The sequence below is a fragment of the Mandrillus leucophaeus genome, unplaced genomic scaffold, assembly GCF_000951045.1.
Source record: "Mandrillus leucophaeus isolate KB7577 unplaced genomic scaffold, Mleu.le_1.0 Scaffold700, whole genome shotgun sequence".
Classification (NCBI taxonomy): Eukaryota; Metazoa; Chordata; class Mammalia; order Primates; family Cercopithecidae; genus Mandrillus; species Mandrillus leucophaeus.
Genome location: NW_012107587.1, coordinates 505,382 through 525,302, shown reverse-complemented (window position 1 = coordinate 525,302; position 19,921 = coordinate 505,382). Strand labels below are relative to the sequence as shown.

Here is a 19,921-nt window from a genome sequence, read left to right as displayed (position 1 = left end):
AGTGGAATATTCAAGGCTAGAATTCAGGTGTGAGAGTAGATTGATCCATGAAACTGAATTAGATGGTCAAGGAAATAAACAGAAATACAGACGATAGTAAGTCCATAGATTGAGCCCTTGGGGAACTCCAAAATTAAAGCTGAGAGATGCGGAGAACTAGCAGAAATGATTGGTTAGGTGTGGCTGGTGGGGTAGCAGGAAAACCAAAATTATGTGGCTTTCTGAAAGTCAAGTGAATAAAGTATATTAAGAAGGGAATGATCAATTGTCAAATGCTGCTGAAAGGCCAAATGATGTGAGAACTGGAATCGACAAGTGGGTTTGACAATGTGAAAGTCATCATGACATCTCGACGGAGCCATGGGGCATATGTGTTACTGAAGAGAGTTTAAAAGGGAAGAGGAGAAGGGGAATTGGAGAACATAGGAAGAGAAAGATCTTTGGATGTAGTTTTTGTGATAAATGGGAGCAAAGACATAAAGATGTAACTGGAAGGCAGCTGGGACAAGGAGGACTTTACTGACTAGAAGAATAAAAACATGTTTCAATGTTAATGTGAAAAAGTAAATAGAGGCAAAATACATAATGTATGAGAAAAAGGGGTGAATTACTAGAATGATGGTCTCAGAGAAAGAGAAAGAGATCCAGGACATACGTGGAGGAATTTTGCCTTCAAAATGGGAGCACAGATGGTTCTATTTCTAGGAACTTGGAGGAGGCAGGCTATATGGGACACATACTGTAGGTAGGAAGATGTGATAATAGATGTCTGTGGAAGATCTTTTCTAATTGATTCAATTTTTCTTAAGTAGGAAGCAAGATCAGGTCAGAGTAAGAATAAAAAAGGAGGTGCAGAAGGCTTGAGGAGCAAGGAGAAAGTATGATAAACTTCTCTAAAAAAGTAAACGGGCAAATGAACTAGGAAAATAAAATACGTTTGTCAGGGCCACACAAAGTATGTGATACAAATTTAAAGTGAAACTAGTCGGTGTGGTAGTTCATTTTCCTTCATTCACATGCAGCTGCATGAGTGCAGTGCAGAGTAGACAAAGAGTTTGGAGAACCAAGGATGTGATTCTGCATTTCCATAACAAAGTGAATGGGGGAAAGACCTACATATCCAAGGAAGTGGTTATGGTGATTGGGCAACTGGTTTGTAAGATGGTTAAGGATGGAAAAGAGGACATTAAAGGAAAGGGAGGGGGGCCAGAATGAGTTATTATGACCAATGCCTTAGAGATCTAGGTGAGTTCAAAGAATTGTTAAAATTAATTAATTTTTACAACAACCTTAAAAGATATATATTTTATCTCCATCATAATGATTAAAGAATTGAAGTTTAAAGGGATTAAGTAACTTTATCTAGGCCTGTAATTTCAAAAACGTTTGGCCTCAGAACCCCCTTGTATTTAAAAAATTATTGAGGATCTGAAGAAGCTTTTTTTCTTTTTTTTCACAAAGATGTATCATTGATATTTGAACATATTCGAAATTAAAGCTGAGAAATTTAGAAAATGTCTGTTACTTCATTTAAAAACAAAAATAATTCATATTAAGGTAAATTAATATAAATGACCTGTTTCTTAAAGAAAAATACCTATATTTTCCAAAAGAAAAACATACTGAGAATGACATTAAATGTTTGCAAATCCCTTTAATGCCTGTTTTAACAGAAGACAGCTAGATTCTCATATCTGGTTCTATATAAAATCTATTGCAATATGTTGTTTTGGTCGAAGAAAAAACAGAAAATCTGGTCTCATATATTAAGACTATTTTAATAGTATTTGAAACAATTGTGGATATTTTTCATTGACATTCCCTCAAAGCTCTACATGTGATACTTTCTAACATTTAGTTGCAATGTGGAATTTTAAACCATATCAATGAAGTTTTTATTCTGTTACATTAAAATCCCTAAGTCTAACTTGTATTTTAAATTCGTCTTTAATTCATTCATGATTTTGTAACATCAAATATGGGTTATTTGGAAAATATTCATTCCTGGAATCATGCAGCTCTTCCAAATGTTGACATATTTTTACTACATACCATGAAAAAACTCACAATTGTTAATATCGCCATTTATTTTTATCAGAAAAAAATCTATCAGCATTGGGAAGCTTTTAAGCTCAAAGTGGTAAATAAAAGTTATCCAAAATTCTAACTTTCACTTCAGTGCTTGAACTTTTTCAATGGCAATAAATATAGCAATTATTTTCTTAAAAATGACAGGCTAGTTGTGAGCATTCTGTAAAAGACTGCTAAGTATCCAAGTCTGAATAATCATAGTTTGTCTGGCAATCATTATTTCATGTTGGAAAAAAGTTTGCTCAGTTTGTAACTCCAACGATCACATGAGTGTTTTTTTTTTTTCTTTGAGATGACCATCAATCACACTTTGGAATTAAGCAGAAAGTGGTTTATGCACACTTCCTATTTTGTCACATGAAATATTTAAAAGACATCTATTCAATAGTAGAGATTTTATTAAATCAATAATTATTGCTGCTTCACTGAGGACACACTGAACTTCTTATTGAAATTTTTTATGTTGGCCAAATTATGGTAAGGAATACGATCACTACTAATACTGTTTGGTGCCACTGCCTTTAGTTACGCGAAACTACCAGAAACTTTATTCACCAATATTTTTGGATCGCTAGAGAAAATGTCAATATATGAAAAGGGCAAATTATATCTTAATTTCATTATAAAAATGGCACTGACTTCATGGACCCCTGAAGGAGATCTGCAGACCACATGTTAAGAAGGACTGCCCTCAGACAACGGTTGTTGGAACCTAGATTCAAACACGCATCTATCTGATTCTAAACCTTGAATTCTTAATTACAGAGCTATGCTGGCTTCACTCCATTCGTTGTCCATACTAGAGCCAATAATTTATCATTTCATCTACTCCCTTGCCAATATCCTCCCCTCCCACTGTCATCTTGTCCTTCTGCCCCCTCCGAAAATTTCCAATCTGAATGAATCTATGCCAATGTAGCTGCTAAGCACACATGGAAAATAATTAAACAGGGTGCTCCTCTGAATGTGTAGTGTCAGTGTAACATAAGCCCTCCACATCTTTGCTTGAAATTAATCTATATTCCTAACTGATGAATATGGAGAAGATGTCGGGGGCTATCTATATGAAATGCAGGCTCTGGAATGTAGAGTACTAGATACCCAGTCAATCTCATTGTCACTTGCCACTAGGTGGCAGTGAAGACACTGGCAAATAATGCTATGGAAGAGGGCTCCTTAACAAGCCTGTATGTTTTAAATCCTTAACATCCGCTTCTAGATTATTTTGAATTAAGAAAAAAGAGGGTTTTCTAAACTACTAATACAAAATCCCACTTACACTTAGAGAGTGCTTTACAGTTCATAAGATCTTATCTCAGACACCATTTCTTAAGCATAAGGGCTATTTTTTTTGGTTTTTTTTTTTTTTTTGAGACAGAGTTTCGCCCTGTCATCTAGGCTGGAGTGCAATGGCACAATCTCGGCTCACTGCACGATTCTCCTACCTCAGTCTCCCAAGTAGCTGGGATTACAGGCGGCCGCCACCACACCCAGCTAATTTTTGTGTTTTTAGTAGAGACGGGATTTCATCATGTTGGCCAGGCTGGTCTCGAACTCTTGACCTTGTGATCTGCCCGCCTCGGCCCCTCAAAGTGCTGGGGTTAGAGGCCTGAGCTACCGCACCCGGCCGAACATTTCTTATTATGAACCAACTAGGTCCAGATTAATGATGTGTCTTTCACTAAAAGGCAAAGTTAGAACTCAAACCTAAAATGTCTGGCTTCAAGTTAAAACCCTGTGACAAGACCCCAAAATATGCAATATATGAAGGAAATATCCATTCCCTTATCACCTATCTGAAAAATTGAGACATTTATATACAGAAAGGTATTTCATTGATCTGAGAAAACGTGCGTTCCTCAGCAGAGTTAACAGTGGATTTCCTCCTATTCCAGGGCTCATCCTGCTTGTGGCACGTGTCCTGCATCCAGATCAGCTGCACACCCAAAGCTGCTCCTGCAGGAAGCAGGAGAAGCAGCTTCTCCTGTCACTTCTTCCACACCTAAGGCTGATCTCCAGCTACAGCTCTGTGTTATGTGCCTACAACTCCTCTCTGTTCCTCAAATCCAATGCTCTCTTACATTTTCCCCTAGTACTTTATTTCAGTAAGGAAAGAGTTGAAAAAACCTGTATCACCTAAAGCAGTGGTTCTAAACTGGGTGATTTTGTCCCCCAGAGGACATCTGGCAATGCCCAGAGATAATTATGGTTGTCACAACTTGGGGAGTATGGAGGTTACTATTGGTATCTACTGGGTGGTAACAAGGGTGCTGCTAAACATCCTACAATGTACAAGACAGCCGCTCTGACCCCCATGAAAAGATAGAATTACCTGATCTAAAACATCAACAGAAAAGAGGTTGAGAAACTGTGTTGTAAAGATTGGATTTAAATTTTAAAAGAAAATACATGGGAGACAGGATTTTTTGCGTCCTGAAAACCCTTAGTTGTAAATTCCTTTTGACAATCTCTAGTCACAGAGCTGACAGTTTCTTCAGCTTCTGCTTCTCCCCAGAAACTAGCACTGCTCCATTCAGCAATTTGATTAGCCAGTATAGGTTGCAATTTCCACATCTATATGGTAAGAAGAATGTAATCTTCTTACCATATAGATAAGTTATTCTAAGATAACTTCTATTCACAGAATGTAACTTCTAAATACATTTTTTACAATTTTGATACTTGTGATGCATTTCCAAGTAAAAACATTAGATGGACTCTAAGATTATTTGCTATAATAACACTGCTGTCCTTTTTACTTTGCTTCATTTCATCTAATAAACACGTTATAAATGCAAGGCTTAGAAACACCACCCTTAATGGTCATAGAACAAAACTTCCCAGTAAGATCCCATTTTAATTACAAATGTAAAACATATCAGGAGAATGTTTAAATTTAAACCTTACTTTTCACTTGGTTCTACATGATTTGCACAGGGGCCATATTTGTATTCGTAGACAAAACGTGGGATGTAATCAGAAGTAATAGCAATTACAAATGCATTGGTGATCACAGCCAATATACCGATTCCTTCGAGAATTCCAAGCCAGATACCTGATAAGAGAAAGATTAATCATGGTGAACAAAAATGAAAAATATGAAAACCCTGTAAATAATCTTATTTTGGAAATGTTTTACTTATGTTGGGACCACAGCTCTGTCCACTTTGTGCTTTCTTAGTATACTATCTCAATACAGACATTATAGCCATTGAATATGCTTTTTCCACAAAGAGAAGATAGATCTAAAAGGACTTAAAAATTGAAATGCCATTAGGACTGGGTTCATGTCTGCTATAATGAAACATGGCACAGGTGCACAAGATATTTCAAAGTCTAATTTACAGACTTTGCTGAGGCAATAAAAATAGTACATAAGAAACTTAAAGTTCTGCATGCATGGTTACGCACACTGTGAAATATCTGCATTCACTCTGAGGTTTGTCTTTTTTTTTTTTTTTTTTGAGACAGAGTCTTGCTCTGTCACCCAGGCTGGAGTGCAGTGGCGCGATCTTGGTTCACTGCAAGCTCTGCCTCCCGGGTTCATGCCATTCTCCTGCTTCAGCCTCCCGAGTAGCTGGGACTACAGGCGCCCGCCACCACGCCTGTTTACCTTTTTTTTTTTTTTTTTCTTTTTTAGTAGAGACGGGGTTTCACCGTGTTAGCCAGGACAGTCTCGATCTCCTGACCTCGTGATCCGCCCGCCTCGGCCTCCCAAAGTGCTGAGATTACAGGTTTGAGCCACCGTGCCCGGCTGTCTTTATCTTTGTCAAATGTCTTTTTAAAGTAAAAATATAGAAAAGCAAAACTAGTCTGGTGGTCAGACCTGAAAATTTCTAGTAGACATTTTTTACTTCCTAGGAGGTCAATCTGGCATCATGGAAATACACATACACATACAAAGCTTTTGAAGTTATACAGTATAAAGAAGTAGTATACTATTAATTATAGTCAAAACTAATGTTTTCAGTAGGATTAAACTTAGTTTTAAAAATATGTATGAGAAAAAAAATCCTGGAAAAAAATGCTCTATAGCACTAAAGGTGATTATGTAGCATGCCAACTTTCCTTCCTCCCACACTCAGCATTTCAAAATTTTTATAATGTGCTACATTGAGTTGTAATTAAAAATAATAGTTTAAAAAGATGTTAAAGTTTACTTGAGATCATAAGACAAAAAATCGATACAAACCATATTTGAGTACATTAAAATTAAACACTTATTTTTACAAAAGTCACAATATTTAGGCAAAAGAAAGCATTTTGGGAGAAACAATTTGGTTTACAAAAACTGACAAAAGGTTAACATGCCTAATATACGAACCTAAAACGTTAATATAAATAAACCTAGAGAAAAATGAAGAATAAAAGGAGCAATTTGCTTTCTGAATTAAAATAACCGTTAAAAAGAAGCTTCAATCACTAGTATTCAGAGAAATGACACTCAAAAAATAAGATTTTTAAAAAATCCATAGATTGACAAAGATTTGAAAGTCTTATAAAATCTAGTGCTATTTAAGGATTGTGGAAACAGAAACTCTTTTACAGTGTTGCTGGAAGTATGACTTGTTACAACATTTTTAGTAATTAATCTGATACATCTTAAAATTAAAATATGTATACATTTTAATCCTACTTATTGGGACCTATACTATGGATACACTATATGCAAACACATATATAAATATGTGATATGTACTACATGTGTAATAACTATGTACATATTTATATTTATAGCTATGACTATATGTGCATTTCTGCTTATAGTGGGAAATAAGTAAATGGTTATACAAATTATGATGTATCAGTATTATAATTATTACTATTCTATTAAAATAAATTGGACAAATATGTTTTGAGCTGGAGAATGTTCATGAAGGAAAAACAATGCACAATTCTACATATGTGTACGAATATATTTTTGTATATTTCTATAAGCGAGAAAAACAATGGCAAAGGATACATGCCAAATTGATAGCATTGTCTCCTTGAGGTAGAAGAGAAAAATAAAGGTGAAAGATTACTAACTGTTTTCTTTATACACTTTCGTGTTCTCTGGCTTGAGCAAAGTAAAATCCAGTAATTTAGAAAATACTTATCTATGGGAAGGTATAGTAAGTGCTAACTAAAGCTGAAATGGAAGTTTTTAAAAATTTATTTTCTAGATTTTCTTTAATGTGCTTATATTATTTTTATTTTATTTTAAGTTCCGGGATATATGTGCAGGATGTGCAGGTTTGTTACATAGGTAATCGTGTACCATGGTGATTTGCTGCATCTATCAACCCATTATCTAGGTATTAAATCCAGCATGCATTAGCTATTTTTCCTGATGCTCTCCCTCCTCCTGCCACCCAAACAGGCCCCAGTGTGTGTTGTTCCCCTCCTGTGTCTATATTGTTTAAATAATGAAATCAACAACATCACCAAATTTAAAGGACAGCAATAATTTTAGTTGCTTAAAATATGAGAACTCAAATTGCACTGTATTCAATCTTTACAGATAAGCATATTTTACATAGACTTTGGTGACGCTGTAACATATAAATGGGTAAAATTAATTAAAAGGATAACCTTGCAGTATTAGCTAGAAAATTTCCCCTCCCAAAAAAGGAGACATGTGGAGCTGCTTTCCAATACAGTTGGACTTTTTATTTAAAAACTACAGTTTATTAATGCAGTATATGTAATAAGTAGCACAATGGGAAAAAGTGAATTATATAAATATAATTGAATTTATAGAGAATTTAGTGTAAAATAACATAAAATAAGTTCAAAAATTGAATTATTTAATAAACGGTCTTGGAAAAATGGATTAGGCATTGGGGAAAAAACCCTGGACCTCAATTTTATCAACAACATATTCCAGATAAATCAACAATTTAAACGAACAACAATTAAATGCATCAACAATTTAAATGAAATAATAAAATGACAGCAAACAACAAGCAAATAAACAAAACAGAATAGCAGACATATCTAAATAATGAAACAACAATAAATACAATAGGTGAAAAATCTTTGGTTCTAAGGTACCTTTCTAAGAATATCAAAAATAATAACAACTATGAGGGATATATGTCAATTTGATTATATATAAAAATTGAAACCTTATCCAAAATAAAGTGAATAAATTGAAAACCAGCATATATGTTATATGTATATCTATCTACATATGTTTATACACACAGTTTTATATATATATGTATATATATGTGGTATATATGTGTGTGTGTGTGGGGGGGGTGATTAGTATTCCAGTACAGGGCCAGATAACCAAATCAGATACAATGGCCAAATAGCCAAAGAACATAAACACAATTAGCAAAGAAGAAATGCAAATATATTTAATCTCACAGTTACAAAAATGCTAGTAAATAGAACAATAAATTTTTTCCTCTTCATATTCTCAAAGATGGAACAACAATCCAAAAATCCTTATTAAATTTGGAGTTGTTGTAGAAATAGAGAAATGTACTTAGAATGTAAATTGGTAAAACATTTCTGGAGCACATGCTGCCAAATTGTGTATCAAAAATTTAAATGTGCATGCTCTTTGAACAGGAGCTCCAGTCTAGAAATGTATACTGAGGAAATAATCTGGCAAAGTATGTATGAATATGGTCACTTCAGTGTTGTTTCTGTTAGCAAAGTACTGAAGCAATCTAAACATCTCTGGCTAAAGTAATATTTTTAAAAATGTCATACACATATAATAGAAATCTGTGCAGCAATTGTCCAGAATGAGGCAGAGCTGTGTCTATTAACATGGAAAGGTATGGAAAGGTATGTATGAAATCCATTTTAGTTATGACCAAGTTTATGAAATAGCATATTGAATATAAACTTAATCTCAACTGAATTAATGTTCCCTTTATTCTTTTCATAACTAAAAGCGTTAAATTTTGTTATGGTTGGAAGGGTATCCTCACAATAGAAAACAACATGGTGCTAAGTAGGACCAAGTTATGTTGTCTTAGTCCCTTTGTGCTGCTATAACAAAATACCTGAGACTGGGTAATTTACAGTGAACAGAAGTTCCTCGCTATTTTGGAGGACAGGAAGCCCTAGATAAATGCACCAGCAGGTTCAATATCTGGAGATGGCTTTGCTTCCAGCTTCCAAAAGGGCACCTTGCTGCTGTATCCTCTGGAGGGGGCAAACGCTGTGTCTTCATATAACAGAAGGTGGGAAAGCAAAAGGGATGAATGCTGTGTCCTCACACCACAAGGAAGTGGAAGAGAATGAAGCCACTCCCTCAAGCTATTTTTCATAAGAGTCCTAATCCCATTCATAAGGGATCATGGCTTAATCACTTCTTTTTTTTGTTTTGTTTTGAGACGGAATTTTGCTCTTGTTGCCCAGGCTGGAGTGCAATGGTGCGATCTGGGCTCACTGCAACCTCTGCCTCCTGTGTTTAAATGATTCTCCTGCCTCAGCTTCCCGAGTAGCTGGGACTACAGGCGTCCGCCACCACGCCCAGCTAATTTTGTATATTTTTAGTAGAGACGGGGTTTCTCCATGTTGGTCAGGCTGGTCTTGAACTCCTGACTAATTTTGTATTTGAGACGGGGTTTCTCCATGTTGGTCAGGCTGGTCTCGAACTCCCGATCTCAGCTGATCCGCCCACCTCAGCCTCCCAAAGTGCTGGGATTATAGGAGTGAGCCACCACGCCTGGCCGGCTTAATCACTTCTTAAAGGCCTCTTAATACTATGACACTGGGAATTAAGTTTCAACATATGAATCTGGGGGCACACTCAAACCACAGCACACCTCTTGGTGTTAGCAATGTAAAAATCATTTAACTTCTGAATCTTACCTATGTCAGTTGCTCGGGCTGGCAGAGGCCTCCGCCATTGGGTGACAAATTTGTATGCATCCAGCCTGATTTCAATGATATTGTTTAACAAAGCCAAAAGAGGGGCTAGAGGAAAAGCCGCAACAAAGATGGTGGTAAAACCAAATTGCAAAACTGCAAAAGAAGAGCATTAGGAAATTAATAATATAAACTTCCTTTGTGACAAATTAGTTGCTTTTTATAAACTGCCTTTAATGCTTTCAACATCCCTACAAAGTAGATATGTTTACCTCATTTTACAGTTAGGACATCTTTATTTCGTATATGTTAACTAAACTTGCTAAAGGGTAGATAGCTAGAAAATGTTGAAACCTGTATTCAAATTAAGTTCTGAATGTATTGAAAGTCTATGGGCTTTCCACCTCTATATAATGCAGCATGAAGGAGGGAGAAAAAGAAGAAGAAATAGAGGGAAGATGGGGACAAAGCAGAGGAGGAGGAGAAGGAGGAGGAAGAAGAAGAAAGAAGGAGAAGGAGAAGGAAAAAGAAGAAGAGAAAGAAAAGGAGGAAGAAGAACGAGGAGGAGTTAAGATTCAGAAGTTAAGACTCAGACTGAGTCTGTGCAAAGGTTTATTGTGAAAAATAATTATTGCTTTATGTTAGTAGAATGGTAGGTTTCTTAACATAGAAACTGGTTCAGCTGGCCGGGCGTGGTGGCTCACGCCTGCAATCCCAGCACTGTGGGAGGCCGAGGTGAGCAGATCACCTGAGGTCAGGAGTTTGAGAACAGCCTGGCCAACATGGCAAAACTCCATCTCTACTACAAAATGCAAAAATTAGCTGAGCGTGGTGGTGTGCACCTGTAATCTCAGCTACTCAGGAGGCTGAGGCAGGAGAATTGCTTGAACCCAGGAGGTGGAGGTTGCAATGAGCCGAGATCGTGCCACTGCACTCCAGCCTGGTTGACAGAACAAGACTCTGTCTCAAAAGAAAAAAAAAAAAGAAAGAAAAGAAACTGGTTCAGCATTATTTTGTTTGCTTAAAATATTTGCTCATAAAATAGGTGTCCCACTGTGAGAAAAACTTTCATTTTGGTCAATGCATGGCTCTCAGAGAATAAAACATGTGAATCTGCCAAGAGTAAATATCTCTAGCTCCTTGACATGAAGGTGATGATGTTTTTGAATGCTTGGGGTTGGAAAGGAAAGAGAATTTTCTCTGTTGAACCAAAGCTTGTGTAAAGTAGAAAAATAGTATCAAGAAGGCCAAATAGTCCTGCGGATTTCTTTTCCTTACCCATTTCTAAGTACTCATCCATCAGTCCGTGAAGGTTCATGGGCTGTAGATTCCAATCATTTTCCCACTGAGGTATGGAAGCATCATGGATTCCCCGCTTGATTTTATGTCGTGACCACCAGTTCTGGATCAACCTACATCACAAAGCAGACCAAGGGCTTTTGAGCTCTGATTCAAGCATCCAGTTAACAATTTATAGTGAACTAAGAAGTGAGTTAAACCAATTCCAGCTCCTCGGAACTGGAGGTATTTGGTTTTACCTTTTATAAAAGTTTAAAAAAAAAAAAAGTTTAAAAAATGTTTTGAAAGCTTAAAATATCTTAAAGAATTTTTTAAAAATCTTTTGAAAAACATTAGCATAGAAGAGTAGGCTGCAGTCTTCCAGAACTCTCCTAGGTCCTATAAATATCTCCGTATTTATTTAGGAATTCATGCCCTGTACACCAAAATCGTCCTTGACACTGATTAAACGAATATTCATTTCTATGATTCCTTCCCCTCTCCCCACCTATAGAAATACTTAAACTTCTATGTTGCCTGCTGTGATTAGGTCTCACTCTTTCATTGCTCATAACCTAAAATCTTCTGAGCTATATTCTCTGAACAGGAAAAAAAATCATGTTTCACATAAACCAGTTGACCCTTGGGTAGGATTTGAAAAGATCTAAGTTCTAGTCCCCACCCTGCAATGCATTAGCCATGTGATTTTTAGCAAGTCACTTCACCTCTCTGAGTTTAGAAACATGAGGAGTCTAAGTGTTAGTGATTATTACATTCTGCTATTGTGGTGAACAGTAATTACTAGGCAATAAGTCTGTGTCCATGAGTCCATTTTTCACACCTGGGAAGGAAGTAACAATACTGTTTCCTTAGCCCAAGTACAATCTTGGAATTATGTGACTCAGAAATATCCTGGTATGCACATATTGTGGCCTTCTGGGTAATGAATTATTTAAGAGTTCAATGAAAATTACCTCCAGGACGAGGTGATTTTTACAGGACTTGGTGAACAGTACCCAACTCTCAATTTTAATCATGGAACCTAAGTGGCAGTTGGAGGAGCAACCAGAGAACAAACATCAGGCAGTGGAGGTTGCCTCAAGAGCCTCCGGAAGGTGAAAAAGGGCTGGAGGAGAGAGTTGCGGCAGATTTGCTTGTTTCTATTATATTTACTTTGGTTCTGTTTAAAGTTTTGCTTGAAGAAAGACAATTGTGGTTTACAAGAGTTTTGCTTTAATGGCTCGACTACTCCTGCTCACTCTTCTTTAACAAAGCCTTTGCCTAGGTATCGGGAAGGGTAGGATGTGCCATGGTACCCTTAGGATTTGATATATGTGATTCAGACTGACCCCTAGGGCAAGGCTATAATGAAAATGTTCTGTCTAAAGTGCATGGCAAGTGTAGCAGTCCATGAGTAGTGACAATAAAAAGAAACAACTTTTTAATACTGCAATGACCCCTACATCATCTTGTTGATACTTAAGGACTACTCACAGCATGTTACATTCTGTGCTAAGCACTTGACACCTAATTTCCTGTTTCTTTCAAACAATGACACCTAATTTCCTGTTTCTTTCCTAAACCCTGTTTTAAAGAAGTGCCCCAAGAATAGGAAGGAATACCACAAATGAACTGGGCTCCCCAATCCTCCATCCTCTATTCTCTCTTTGTTTAGGAGAGATTTGCTTAAATTTGTTTTGAATATTAAGTCTGTATAAAACTCTCTTCACAAAAAGGTTCTGTCATTTATGATGAAGGTTTAAAAAGCATTGGGTCATCTCAATCTTCATAAACACACTATATTTTATAAATGGACTAAAAAAGCCTTAGAGTTGTCAAGGAAATATAAAACAAATTTAGCAAGGAAGAGAGAAGGAATTTAAACCAGGTCTGGGTAATTCCACAGTCTATGCTCTAAGGCTGCCTGTAAATTAACACAATATGTTATAGCAGACTGCAGGGTTAATATCACTTCCACAACCCCCAGGTCTTTGTTCAGGAATGTTCTGATAAAATGTGTACCGCCAAAAGAAAAAAATAAGAATATAAGTTGATATATAACTCCAAGCTACTTATATCACCAAACAACTAACCAGTTCTTCCCCAATAGTCAGGAAATTATTCAAATAGTCATGTTTTTAGTTGATTAGACTCAAAGCCTCAATATTACGTTGTTTTAAATACCCAGTGTTTTGTCATATTTTAAAGGAAAGCGTATTTTAATATATGTGAAAGTGAGCATTCAGCACCTCTGTAAGCATTGCACAGGCAGCTAAAACGTCTCAAATAATGAAAATAAAGTGCTATTGTTTTGACGTTAGTACAATCAGTCCTGTTCTAACATTTTTTTTCTTCGTTGTAACAAAGAGTACAAAGCTTCTCATCTAGGATTTGATCTTTGCTTTACTCTTTTGGGAGGAATGAAGGCTGTCTTTATTAAACAACGAACTTGGTCTGTTGGTAGTGAAAGAAACATCCCAGAAAATTATTTTTACATTCAAGAACCTGTAATGTCATTCATGTTTTCAAACTAGTAACAAGTGTCTTAACGCATTAAACAAGTTAGAATCTACTCTACATTCATTATTCTGTTTAACCCTTACAGCTGTTCTTGAGGTAGATCTATTGTTGATACATTCTTAGTGAAAACAGGCTCTGAAACAGGAATTGAGCCATCATCTGTGTGATTACCAAGCCCAAATTCTTAAGCACTACTCACACCACCTCTAGTTTTCTTTTTTGTAACTAGACATAAGGCAAGTTTGAAAATAATGTGCTCACGGGTATCCCAGTTCCATGAAGTTGTTCCATATTTGCTTCAAAAACATGATGACACCCATTTGGAGGCAGAGGTCTATCAAACAGCCACTAGGATGACACTGAAATAGAACATAAGAGCAATAACGATATTGATCTTCTTCCCAGTAGGCTCAGACATGCCCAGCTTTAAATTGTACAGCAAATTTTAAAGCTGGGTCACACCACCTCGTGCATTAAGAAAACAAAAACAAGAAAGAAACAGCATGTATGAGGGCACTTGGTGAGGGAATTCTTCAGTAATTATAATGAAATATCGATCAAAATTATAATAGCACTAACAACAAATCTAACTTTTAGTGAGCACTTACTATCTGCCAGGCTCTGTGTTAGGCACGATCACATTTAATGAATGCTATGGAATATTACATACCCATTAACAATCGGGTAATAGAAAATAGTTAATTCTATGGCATAATGTTTATAACATATTGTTTTTAATAACCTTTTTATTTCAGAATAAGTTTAGATGTATAGATAACTTGCAAAGACAGTACAGAGTTCTCATACACTCCTTATCCAGTTCTAGCTGTTGTTCTGTACATTACCATGGTATATTTGACAAAGCTAAGAAAATTATATTAGTACATTACAATTAGGTAAATGCAAAGCTCTCTTTGGATTCCACCAGTTTTCCTCTCTCTGCTCCAGGATCCAAGCCCACATACCCGATTGCATTCATTTTTCCTGTCTCCCCAGTCTCCTCTGGTCTGAAGAGCTTCTCAGCTTTTAATAACTTTAGTTTTGAGGATTGTTGGATGTGTATCCTGTGGAATGTCCCACAATCTAAGTTTGTGTCATGGTTTTCTTATGTTTAGACCAGGGTTATGTGTTTTAGAGAGACCAGTCACAAAGGTGAAGTGCTATTTTCCTCACATCGTATGAGGGATACATGGGAAGCACATGACATCACTGGTGGTGTTAATTGGTTAATATAGTGTTTTCCAATTTTTTTCCACTGGAAAGTTTCTCATTTTTCTCCTTTTCGGTTCTATTTTTTAGAAGGGAGCCACTAAGTCTAGCCCATTCTCAAGATGGTGGGGAGGTGTTGAACTCTACCTCCTGGAGAGGAAGTATCTACATATACTATAATGTATTTTTAAGTCATAAATGCAACACCATAAAAATAATTCATCAGTATGATCCTATTCTTTCCTCTGTGCTTTTCTGCTTTTTTAGATTTTCAGTAAGTTAGTTTTAGAGACCCACACAAACAAAAACGTGATTTCAATGAAAATCACAACCAATGTGTTTTACTTGAAAACACTGCAGTATTTGGGTGGGAGGGCGTGGGTCTGTTTCTTTAGAAATGGGTACATGTCCTGCTCATAAGGAAGACAGTCTTCTCTATCACTTTGATCCACAGTTTCTATTTCTATCAAATTGGTACTAGTGGAACTTCAAAGAGAACAAATAATTAAGACACTAAGAGCCTGCTTTTCCTGTTCCAGCCCAGTAATTTAAGACTCCCTAATCTGAGCCTGAGAGAGGATTTGCAAATGGTCATACTTACTGCCTGAAAAGGTCTAAATTCGCCCACTGAAGCAAACCTCTTTTTTCAGGATGAATTTAGGATTTCCTGAACTCTCCCAAATATATCTGATAAATGGGTTCACTGGAATGACTGAGGCAGAATAATTATTAAGCTACAGGGGCAAATCACAGATCACAGCTGCAAGCTGAAGCTCTTCATTTTTGTAGAGACTCAGAGGCAAGCTGACTTGCCCAAGGCCATGCAGTGTTGACTAGTGCTATGGAAATTAAAGTTGTCCCCAGTACCCTAATCCACTGCTCTTTTATAATATACTAAGGATGAATTCCATTTACCAATGTGTTTGCTGCCTTAAAGTGTGGGTTTAACACAAACATATTATTTTGTGGGATGGGAAAAAGAAGATGATCATAGGATCATGTGATTGGTTTGCTACCCACAAAGGATAGGCCAAAGTGGGGTGGCTGGAAGACGGGCCATTTACACTTTTGTTGAAATTAAGCCTTGATGACTTCATGATTTATAAGGAAGAGAAGGGGGTCCAATAGTTTTTATGGGTTTGTCCATTCACATAGTGATGGCCTTGCACTAAAGCCAGTCTATCAAAACTTTAAATTTCATTTGGTAGAAAGAGCCCATACTTAGAATGCACAAAAGGGCATGAGTGAGTGTGCAGAAGACATAAGCATTCATTCCAATTGCACCACTCAAGATCATATGACCTTGGACAAGCCAAACTACATGCTGTCATGTATTTTTCTCTTACTCCTTGTCAGAACCCGCCTTGGTAGTTGTTGGTATCTTCACTCTGTAGATAATAAAGCTAAGTGACAGAAAGAACTACCAGACTCCAATACCCAGGTTCCTTCACTTACTTTAGTATGCTTACTCTAAATCCAACACAGACGTGTGAGCCAGCAATCAGACAGCAATTTCTCAGCAAAATAAGTTTTCATTATGTCTTTGATTATACCTACACGCCATTCCAGTTGTGGCTGGAAAGCACAGTGCTCAGAGCACAGACTCTGAAGCTACACTGAAAAGATTTAACTCATAACTTCATCAGTGTGTATGTTTGTACAATTGTAGGAAAATCACATTTGCAGTTGCAGGCACTGCACATCTGTGACTTTGTTTCCTGATCTATAAAATGGATATAATGATAGAACTTGAGGATCAAATGCATTAATATACAGAGAGCACTTAGAAACAATTGCTGGAGTACATTAGCATATAGTAAGCCCTCAATAAATCTTAGCTATTATTAAAAACTTTTTAATATTGATTTCACATAAAATATTAATGTGAGATATGATATAGTTGTAGTAGAAGATTCACAAGTCTAGGTTAGCCAGTTCACAAATATCCTAAAACGAACTGTAACACTTTTTAAATTTTGTAATAATGGCTATCATTAATTATAACTATTATTTTACATGCACAATCTAATTTAATACACCAATCACCAGTACTGGGATAGCTATTCTTTATTTATTCTGTTGTTTAGGGACAGTGTTGGTCTCTCACCCAAGCTGGAGTGCAGTGGTACAATCACGGCTCACTGCATCCTCGAACTCCTGGGCTCAAGGGATCTTCCCACCTCAGCTTCCTGAGTAGCTGGGACTAGAAGCACGTGCCACCATGCCCGGCTAATTTTTAAATTTTTAAAATAAAGACAGGGTCTCATCATTTTGCCCAGGCTGGTCTTGAACTTTTGGCCTCAAGCAATCCTCCTGCCTTGGCCTCCTAAAGTGTTGGGACTACAGGTGTGAGCCACAGGGTCAGGCAAGATAGCCATTCTTATCACCAATTTACAAAAGAAGAAAATGAGATTTATAGATATTAAATCACACATCTGGGTGGGCAGCATTAGAATATAGACTGTCAGTCTCCAAAGATAAAATATTAGTTGTGTTTTATTGTTATGCCCTGTTCTTCAAGGCTATGAACAGAAAACTAAAATGTTCAAGAAAAATATGAAAAATATTATCCATCTCATTCATAATTACAGAAACTAAAATCACTGGCTATTAGAATGGAAAAAGTGAAAATTCTACCATTGGCTAAATACTGAAGAAGCAGGCTCATACAGTCTAGGTAGGGGTGGCGTTTGGAGGCCCATTTCTCAGTCACAGTGAAAATATACAATATACTTATCCTGTAACCCAGTAATACTACTCCTGGGCAGTTTTTCCATATTTACAACAAACATATTGTAAATCAATAAAGAAATATGAGTCTTAGGGCAGGTACTTTTATATAATTACATGTTGGTGTTTCCAGTATGATGTCTTTTGGACTAAAAGGAAACCTAACATATTTAAAAGTTTGAAAATGTACCCAATAAATAATAATAATTTCCAATAAAAAAAGGAAAATTACTGGAGCTAAATTCCTGGGGTCTGTAAATACAAGAAATTAAGGTGATTAAAAAAGTAAAGAGAGCTGAGGTGAGAATCTTGGGGTTTAACTTTTCAGTTCACCCTCTTTTTTGAAAAGATGTGGTTGCTTTCTTTCTGAACAATGTGTCTTCAATATCCACAGACTTCCCTGAACTTCTCCTTTCTTCAGTTCCCTTCCTCCCACAGGAACTGGCTCAAATCCGTGCCCATTCCTGCACCCACACTCCCAAAGTTACTTACTTCCTCCAGTCTCCACCGGTCAAAAAGTTTATTGTATTTTCCTGGGTGGCCTACGAATCTGTAAAAAGACATTTTAGTTCATTAGCATTTAAGTGGGGATCACTGAAGAACATCTACTAAGGCATCACGACGAGTGCATGTGTGGGTAGACATAAATGTTCACTGGTGCAATCTGTCCCCAGTTGACTTCTGCTATGTTAAACATCAAAGTATCTGACTTACAAAGGAAAAAGTGATGCGTGAATTAATGGGTCAAGAAAGTACCAACAAACCAACTGGATGACGTTTCCGACCCTCACATAGAGTCTTAATGTTTTGTTGACCTAGTTAATGACTATTACAATAATGTATTGCATTGTTTGGTCCAAAATGTTTCTATCTTCAGTAAGTTTCCACGGCACTGGATGGAGTACTAAGCATATGGCAAAGCAGAATCATTAGTTTACTATGTTGCTTTTTTCGTATTTTGCATTAAAGGTGGAAAAATGTTAAGATGATAGGAGTTTCCACGTTAAGGAATTATAACCCAAGGTTGCACAAAAATTCTTTTCTTCTTTAACAAAACTGTTACTGATGATGAAACAGGCACAATTCTACTAAAATGCAGCAAATAGGATTTATTTTTTTGTGCCAACTTTAACTGCTGGTGGCTGTCAGAAATCATTTGAGTGAGAACAGTAATTGTCAATTACTATTGACTACGTTTTTGACTCTGTGAAGATTATGTACAAAAAGTTGACTTACCTTCCCAAAAAGAATGCGATATAGAAGATGGAACTGTTTAAATTGACAAACTGGAAGAGGAACATCTTCAGGGCAAAGCTGTTTTCCCACTCAGATTCTGTTCGAGGATATTCTAAAAGGAACACAGGGTACATTGACATAGATGAGGTAAATGTCAAGACTCTGAACATGGAGTCAGAAACCCCAAGTTCGAGTTTTTTTTAAAAAATTATTTATTTATTTATTTATTTATTTATTTATTTTTGGAGATGGAGTCTCAGTCTGTTGCCCAGGCTGGAGTACAGTGGTGCAATCTTGACTCACTGCAACCTGTGCCTCCTGGGTTCAAGCAATTCTTCTGGCTCAGCCTCCCAAGTAGCTGAGATTATAGGTGCCCGCCACCATGCCCGGCTAATTTTTTGTGTTTTTAGTAGAAGTGGGGGGTTTCACCATGTTGGCCAGGGTGGTCTCGAACTCCTGACCTCAGGCGATCTGCCCACCTTGGACCCTCAAAGTGCTAGGATTACAGGCGTGAGCCACCACACCTGGCCAAGGTTTTTAGTTCTATGAGGCACTTAGTTTTGCTGATTTCTAGCATCTGTATCTGTAAAATGTGAATAATATCTACTGTTCACACTTGATGAAAGGACTTCATAAGATAATCTTTGGACTTTCCCCACAGCTACAAAAGTATGTTATTAATACATGAAGATTTTCAGGAGTCTCTCTGCTATCATCATTTAGCAGAAACCATACATAATGGATCAATCATTCACTCAAACTGTCTATACTCAATATAAGGGTCTTAACTGTCCACAGAGTTCTTTGAAGATTGAGTATTTTGTGTACAGACAGAAGTGGAATGGTAAAGAGAAAAGAGGGTTATATCAGTCAGGAGAACTAAGCTCTTATCGCAGCCTTACACCTGAGTGGCAGGTAATCTCAGGCAGGTCTCTTCATGTTTTTTTTGCAGTCAGTTTTGTCGTCTGTAGAATAAGGGATTTAGACAAGATGATTTATAAAAATCCTGTCAACTCTAACATCTTATGGTTTTATAATG

The 19,921-nt window shown here is 36.7% G+C and overlaps 1 protein-coding gene across 3 annotated transcripts in view; it reads right to left on the bottom strand.

Moving 5' to 3' along the window:
- ANO3 (anoctamin 3) overlaps positions 1 to 19,921 on the bottom strand; it is a 479,469-nt gene that overhangs the window by 10,123 nt on the left and 449,425 nt on the right. For all 3 annotated transcript variants that reach the window (XM_011964701.1, XM_011964700.1, XM_011964702.1), the window contains 6 exons: positions 18,883 to 18,994; positions 18,139 to 18,196; positions 13,969 to 14,066; positions 11,188 to 11,321; positions 9,913 to 10,065; positions 4,999 to 5,146 (listed from right to left, as the gene is read on the bottom strand). In XM_011964701.1, the coding sequence (XP_011820091.1) occupies positions 4,999 to 5,146; positions 9,913 to 10,065; positions 11,188 to 11,321; positions 13,969 to 14,066; positions 18,139 to 18,196; positions 18,883 to 18,994 (703 nt within the window). The remainder of the gene's footprint in view (positions 1 to 4,998; positions 5,147 to 9,912; positions 10,066 to 11,187; positions 11,322 to 13,968; positions 14,067 to 18,138; positions 18,197 to 18,882; positions 18,995 to 19,921) is intronic.